The sequence below is a fragment of the Desmodus rotundus genome, chromosome 4 (genome assembly GCF_022682495.2).
Source record: "Desmodus rotundus isolate HL8 chromosome 4, HLdesRot8A.1, whole genome shotgun sequence".
Taxonomy (NCBI): domain Eukaryota; kingdom Metazoa; phylum Chordata; class Mammalia; order Chiroptera; family Phyllostomidae; genus Desmodus; species Desmodus rotundus.
Genome location: NC_071390.1, coordinates 28,127,175 through 28,134,898, shown reverse-complemented (window position 1 = coordinate 28,134,898; position 7,724 = coordinate 28,127,175). Strand labels below are relative to the sequence as shown.

Below are 7,724 nucleotides of genomic sequence, written 5' to 3'. Positions count from 1 at the left end.
GACGCAGCTGAGGGACGGAGATCCCTCTCTTCGGAGCCCCGGGAGAAGCCCAGGGCGCTCACTCTCGCCGAGAGCTCAGCAGACGCCCGGGGCAACAGCTAGTGCCAGCGCCAGTCCAGGGGGCTCGCCGACCGGGGAGGCTCCTCTCAGGCCGGCGAAGGCACGGCCCTGCCACTGGCCTCTACCCTTGCCGGGCCCGAGTCCAGTTACCCCTTGCCTGGGGCCGGATGCCGCCACCCCGGGCTCGGGCCCGGATCAGTGCCCCCGAGTTTCGGCAGAGAAGCCTCTCGGCCGGGCTGAGACTGCTCGAGTCCTCGGTCCCGGAAGCTTCCTCCGGTCTCCCGTGACGGACGCGGTCCTGGGGCTTTCTTCGAGGGCGTCCCGGGCCAGGCTGCGGGGAACCGCGAGCGACGACGGCCGGGCACCGGGGCGCAGGATCCTCGGAGCCATGGAGCCAGCGCGTCCCGGGGGCGGAGAGCTCGGCCGGCGGGGGCGGGCCGAGGCTGGGGGAGGGAGGCGGCTCCCGGGGCTCCGCGCTATTGGCCGCAGGGCCAGGCGGCAGGAAGGGGCCAGAGAGCGCGGCCCCACCCCGCGGCCAGCAGAGCCTATCGCCGGGAGCGCGGAGCGCGGATAAATGTAGCGCCGCGGCACGGGCCGGTAACTCTCCGACGGGCCGAAGCGCAGCGGAGCCATGCAGTACCCGCACCCTGGGCAGGCAGCAGCGGGCGCCGTGGGGGTCCCGCTCTACGCGCCCACGCCGCTCCTGCAGCCCGCGCACCCGACGCCGTTCTACATCGAGGACATTCTGGGCCGCGGGCCCGCCGCGCCCACTCCCACTCCCACGCTGCCGTCCCCCAACTCCTCCTTCACCAGCCTCGTGTCCTCCTACCGGACCCCGGTGTACGAGCCCACGCCGATCCACCCCGCCTTCTCGCACCACTCCGCCGCCGCGCTGGCCGCCGCCTACGGACCCGGCGGTTTCGGGGGCCCTCTGTACCCCTTTCCGCGGACGGTGAACGACTACACGCACGCCCTACTCCGCCACGACCCCCTGGGTAAGGCGGCTGGGGTCATGGCGGGGCCGAGCGGAGGCGGCGGTGAGGAAGGCGCCACTCGGCAGGTGGCTGCGCCCGGGAGGCGGCGGGGGCGGAGGGGTAGGCAATAGAAAGTTGTGGCAAAAGCGATTGAAAAGCGGCTCCTGTGCGCGCGCGGGGCCGGGAGACCCGGGCGCCGGCGGCGCGCGGCCCGAGTGACCGCACCATGACTCAGATTGGTTTTCCTGAACCTTGCAGGCGTCGGGGCGCGCGGGCGGCGGCGAGACCTCGCGCGCTGCCGCCGGGGCTGGCAGGCGAAGGCAGTTCTGGGGCGCGCGTGTCGCCTTGGGTGGGTCCCCTTAGCTGGAGGGACGGGGAAGGGAGTACCAAGGAGCCCGGGTCGGCCCCTGCGGGGCAGGGGTAGTTGCCGGGCCCGGGTGGTTACGGGGCTGGACCTGGTTCAACAAGCTTGTGCAGTGAAAGAGCCTGACCCTTTCCGTTCATACAGGAAATCTTGAGTTCTCGATAGGAGTAAATCTGGTTTCAGAAGCTGTTAAGTGTTTTCCTGGCTGCGTGAAGCAGACCCTTCCCCCGGAGTAGTGCACGCTGCTGATTATTTTATCGACATCCTCAATACAGACAAATTCAGGAAACACTCGACTTCTGATAGCCGGGATCCGTTTTTCTGATATTGTTCATTTCCTCTGTGTGGGATGTGACTTTATGGCAGCTAAAATAACCAGTTGCTTCCTTTTTTTTTTTTCGAGGCTGTTTTGCACTAGTCTGAAGCCTGACGTAAGCAAAATCTCGAAAAAAAACCCCCAACAATGCCAGCTTTCAAAGTATTTAGGCGCAGGCCTGCAGACCGACGGACGGACGCACTGTCGGACACGTCTTTGGAGTACGAAGGGCAGCGCAGACGCCTCGGGCATATAGAATTGGCAGGGGTTGTCCTCAGTGCACGGCCTAAGACCTAAGACATCAGTGAACTACGCTGCGGTGACCCTTTGCGCCTCAGGCATCTGAAGCCCCGGGACTCCTTGCTTTGGGCTACCAGGGTTTTTAAATCTACTTTGTTACTGGCAGCTTCTGCAGAGACCCTGCAGACATCTACCATTTTAATTAATTAACATTTAATATCATTACAGTAGTATGGCCTCTAGTGTAGTTCCCCACTTTCTCACTGTTGCAGAGATGGGGTGGAAGATTATATTTTAGTTCTCTTTTTAAAAAAGGCTTTATTATATATTTGATTCCAGCCTCTAGGGTTTGGTGCTGCGGCCCCGGAGCGGCTTTGTTATCCTGATGGGGCCGGAGCAGGACGCTCAGCTGGCCCGGCCTGAGGGCGAACGTTTTCACCCAGCGCGCCCTGGGTTTCCTTGGGTTACTGCTGGGACTTCGCAGGAGGAAGCAAAGGGTTTTTCGAGATAGACCAACAGGAAACACATTGACGGAAATGTTGCCATAGCCCATGGGGTGGCTTTAACTGGCCGCCCCCGCGGGCCGGGTGTGAAATCAGAGGAGGCCGCTGCGCCCTGGATCCAGGATTGGAAGCTCCACACGCAGCCTAAAGCTGGCGCGGGACTCCAGGGCTTCCCGCAGCAACCTGGCCCGTGGTCCCCTGGTGATGCTCCCGTGGTCGGCTTTTGGCCACAAACTGCCTTTGGTACTGTAACGGCCTCACTCCTCCCCAACAGACACTCAGAGTATTTGGAAAGTGCGGTTCACCAAGGGAGAGGACCTAGGGGTGCAAAAAATTGTAGCTAAATTCGAGAGCGACTGGTTTAAAGAGGGTCATGATAATGGGCTTCAGCTTATAGATTCTTTTGAGGGGTCAAAAGATTTGTTTTGGGGGATTGAAAGATTTGTTGGCATCTAGCTATGGGTGTGATGGTTGTGTGTATGTTTCTGTGATTGTCCAAGGTGGTCTCTGTGCTTGTGCCGTGTAGGTGTGTGACTTTGGCTGTTTCTGTGTCCCTGGGTATGTATGCATATCGGTGGCAGTATGTTGAGTCCATGTGTTAGTGAGTGTATATGAACATGTGTGGTTGGGTGTTCTCCGGAGTCTCCTTACCCCCTTTGGCACCCCCAGAGCTGGGTAGGTCTTGGGTTGCCAGGCTGCTCCAGGGCCATCACTAATCACTCCACACCACTCTTGCTGCCCACAGGCAAACCGCTGCTCTGGAGCCCTTTCTTGCAGAGGCCTCTGCATAAAAGGAAAGGAGGCCAGGTGAGGTTCTCCAACGACCAGACTATCGAGCTAGAGAAGAAGTTTGAGACCCAGAAATACCTCTCCCCGCCTGAGAGGAAGCGTCTGGCCAAGATGTTGCAGCTTAGTGAGAGACAGGTGAGCGCGCCTGGGGCCTGGGACGGGCTCCTGGGGGCAGGCATCACAGGGCAGAAGAGAGACTTGGAGCCACTGTGTGCTCTTGCTTGTCGTGCCTTGCTATCCAACTTTGGTGCCTCGTTGGTCTGCTCTACAACCTGCGACCTCCCTCCTCCCCACCATCCCTTGGGATTCTGGGACGGTGGCAAGTTTTCTTTCTTTTTTCTGTAGGTCAAAACCTGGTTTCAGAATCGACGCGCTAAATGGCGAAGACTGAAACAGGTATGGACATGGTTCCGTTTCTATGGAAATAAATATTTTTATCAGGTTATCTCAATGCAAGGCCTGTTACAGGTTGTATGCAAAAGTCATTTGAGAGACTATTTAACCTCTTCACCTTGATTAAAAAGGCAAATAGTCTTGCTGAAATTCAGGATGAGTTGCTCAGGTGGCAGTAATGCTAAAAGCACCTAATGCAGTTCCTATATCAATTATGCTGGGGTTTTCACACACTGGCTAGTAAAACTCCTGGCTAATTGTTTTATAAACCCCATATGTTGTTTATCTAATTAACGCAGGAAAGATAAAGTAATTGACAGTAAATGACTTAAGCGGTTATCTTTGGGAGAAAATTGTTTCTTTTATTTACACAGCCATAATAAAACCAGGCAGAGCTCAAGAGTAAATATAAGGAAATAAACACCTTTAAGTCTTGTTTGCACTGTTTTTTAGAAGAATTAAATATCAAAGAGTTTCAAAATTATTTTATATGCAATGCTGGCTCTTAAAATGAATATAAAAGCATGTAAGAGACTATCCAATCCTGTTTGAAAAGTAGCTTAAACTTTCTAGCAGTCTTTCTTCTAGTGACCTTGTTACACAATATGTGATCAAAAAAGTAAAGGCTAATTCAGTTTTTAAAGGCACTCTATTAAGTTAAGGCTAAAGATTTGTTTATGATGTCCTAATATGGATGTCTTCTTCAAAATAATCTGACGATTGATGAATTGTTCATTTGCCTGTGTATGCATAGTTTATAGTAAATTATTTTTGAAACAGCAGTATGAAGGGGGAAATTGAAAGTAGTGTGCTTTTTTAAATACAGTGATCATAAAGCATTTCATTACAAACAAGTTAGTGTCACAAAGAACACTTTGAAGCAGGAAAGAAAATGCTCATAATTTTATTATTATTCTGATGTGATTAAAAATATTCAGGTTCCCTCTCAATTTCTGACCTTGTGCATATGTATGTAACATAGTTGCAAGCCTGGTGAATCTATTCTGTAGTCTTGCTTTAGAAAAAACACCCTTATAATGTTTCTATGTAGTGTTTATGTCCATTTTAGACAAACACAGGAAAACTTCACTAACATTTATTTCTTGATCAAAAGTGTGGCTGCAATTTACCAGGGACTTTAAAAATAAAGGTACCTATGTAATATGAGAATATTTTCCAGAAATTTTCCCCAGATTTTAATTAAGTTGTAGTTGTTTCTCTTTTCAGTTGGCAGCATCCTTCCAGTTCTGCATTATGTATTTGCCATGATTTTGTAACCTGCTATACATACTTATGTACGTATGTTTATAAACATACTTCAGGAAATGGATGACATTGAGTCCATCTAATAATTTTGAAACTTTATCCTTAATCACTATTTAGCATCCATTTAAAAAAATGCCTAGAAAATTCTGTTAATTGGCAGGGTGTGACTGTTTGAAGAATGATGATAATGTGTATCCAGTGATCTGATTTCTTTTTCCTCCTAAACTCTTAAGAATCTTGAGATCGTGGGTTTGGGCTGGAATTAGTATTCATTTGACATAATACATTAGAGTTATATTTGTAATTGGTTGTTCTTATTTGGCAAGTATATAATCTTTCTCTGATATGAAAAGAACTTCTTCCAAAGTGAGGAAAGTATGTATTATGTATGTAAAGATTATAGCTAAAAGCAATTGATAAGCTACAAGTTAAAAAGACGGTAGTGGGTGAAAAGACATTTTGATTTATGTCTCACCGCCTCCATAGTTCATGATCTACCAATATCCATTTTCATCCTCTTCATTAAGGAGAACCCTCAATGCAATAAAAAAGAAGAACTGGAAAGTTTGGACGATCCCTGTGATCAGAGGCAAGACGTGCCCAGTGAACAGAATAAAGGTGCTCTGGATAGCTCTCAGTGTTCGCCTTCCCCTGCCTCCCAGGAAGACCTCGAATCAGAGATTTCAGAGGATTCTGATCAAGAAGTGGACATTGAGGGCGATAAAGGCTATTTTAATGCTGGATGATGATCACTGACATTGGCATATTTGGGAAACCGGACCTGGGAAATACTTTTAACAGAAAAATCTCTTATAGACAACTGGAAAACTATATGAAAAAGGGAATCAATTTTCAGGTGTTCTGGAAACCTAAAATATTTGGTGCACTAGCTAACTAACAGACACATTGAAACCTTAATTTTGACTTAAGGAATGGTTTATATATTGATTTTAGGTTGTACGATAAGGGGACCCTTCACTGATTAAATTTACCCCCTTTCTAAAGAAGCAAAAAAAATTTTCTATTTATAAAAAGTAATTTTGTACTTTTTGGTTAAATTTTTAAATTATAACTTTAAAGAACTTAGTAGGATATTCTTGAATAACTTTTCTACAATCTTCATCCCACTTAATGGAAAAAACCAAAATGTACCCCAAGTCCAGAGGTATGCCTTAGATAGGGGATACACATTTCAGGCAGCCCTAGAATATTTTAAAGGGAAACATTCTTTAGTTTTGTATTACATTCTTATACTGCTGCCTTAAATCCATAAAGCAGCTCGGAGCTAGTCTCCAGGATGAATGTGTGCCTTTTGTCAGAGAGATACAGCTGATAATCTTAAATGCTTGTTTTGCGCTATCACTTACTACCTTACCTGTTTGACTAAGGTGTTAAGGATAGTACTGCCCAATTCAAGCAGACAAACTGACTCAGTAACTAAAATTAAGCACAGATGAACTGGTAAGTAGCTTGTAGATATTGTGTTTTATACCAAACTGTATATATATATAATATGTATATATATAATTGTTTACTGTAAAAAACATAGCCAAAATGGTGTTTTGTTTTTTAAATGAGTAACCTGTCTATAAAATAAATCTGTCGGTGGACCGACTGACGTCGTCAGACCTCGTTCTTTGATTAGAACAAACCCACCCCTCTTTTTCGCCCGCCTCGGAGTGCCTGGCAAGGTGCTGGGCGCCCACCCACCAGCGCTGGAGCCTCAGGTGGTGCGTCCCGCTGGGGCTCCTGTAGCCGGGAGCGCCCGCCAGCGCCGTTCTGTGCCGCGGCCGGCGGGTGGGAACCTGGAAGGTAGGTTTGGACCTTTTCCTGGGTGTTTGCCATGTGCTGGGTGTGCGTGGCACCCGGGGCTGCGGGGAAGGCCCCCGCGCTCCCAGACCTGCGGCCTGGCAGGCTGGAGGAGCGCCCTGGCGCGCCGGGCGGCGGGACGGGCTGCGGAAGCGCGGCTGCCTGAGTCCCATCGATTCGCGTCGGCCGCTGGGCTGGCCCGGGCGCTGTCCTTGACCGGCGTGAGTCAACACTGCGTCATCCCTGGCTGCCGAGCCGGGCTTGGGGGGTTTGCTTGCAGGGGTGGGGGGCGGGTGGACCAGGGGGTGGTCCGTGCTAAGACAGCAGTTCTCACGCTCCAAGGAGCTTCGAAATCACCTGCAGAGCTCGCTGGAACTCCTTGCCGGCCGCGCTGGCCCCAGAGTTTGTGCTTTGGTAGGGCTGAGGTAGGACAGGGAATTTGCGTTTCTAACAGGTGCTCAGGTGGTTTCAAAGTTTCTGGGACCAAGCTGTGAGAACCACCGTTCTAAGTGGGCCCGAAATCCCCCTTGACACCTCCCTCACCAGCGTAGAGGGAGGAAGAGGGAAGCGGGGCCTATTCAAGGTGGTGCGAGCTGGAGTTTGATGGTTGAGGGAGGGAGCAGGCTCAGGAAGTGGTGTTATGAGGAAGAATGGAAGTGTTGAGGGGGAGTGTGGGGCTTAGGTGGGCTGAAGTTTCTGATCGGCGCAGGTGTTACCCTTCTGCGACTAGCTGCTTGCCTAGCTGAGCCGTCAGGTCCCTGACGGTCCAGGAAAATGATGAGAGAGACCTGCAAGTGGAGATGCCCAGAAATCTCTTCCTCTAACCGGATCCTCCACGGAGGCCCCCAGGTGTTGTGGAGCTGGGTGCCTCCTGGCAGAGGTCCCAGGAAGGTGGCTGACCAGCGTTTGGCTCCCCAGACATGGGCCCTCAGGTGGAGACAGCATGAAAAACTCATTGCTCTTAGGGGGTTGTCACATCCTGCCTCTTGGAATAGCCTGGAACTGCCTAT

General features: G+C 50.8%; 1 protein-coding gene across 1 annotated transcript; it reads left to right on the top strand.

Annotated features, from left to right (window-relative positions):
- Nucleotides 1-533: 533 nt before the first annotated feature.
- HHEX (hematopoietically expressed homeobox) lies at nt 534-6,518 on the top strand. The gene is made up of 4 exons (XM_024563443.4): nt 534-1,055; nt 3,203-3,381; nt 3,592-3,642; nt 5,433-6,518. Exons 1-4 carry the CDS (start codon nt 692-694, stop codon nt 5,649-5,651), a joined length of 813 nt encoding a protein of 270 aa, XP_024419211.2. The 5' UTR covers nt 534-691; the 3' UTR covers nt 5,652-6,518.
- Nucleotides 6,519-7,724: the final 1,206 nt, after the last annotated feature.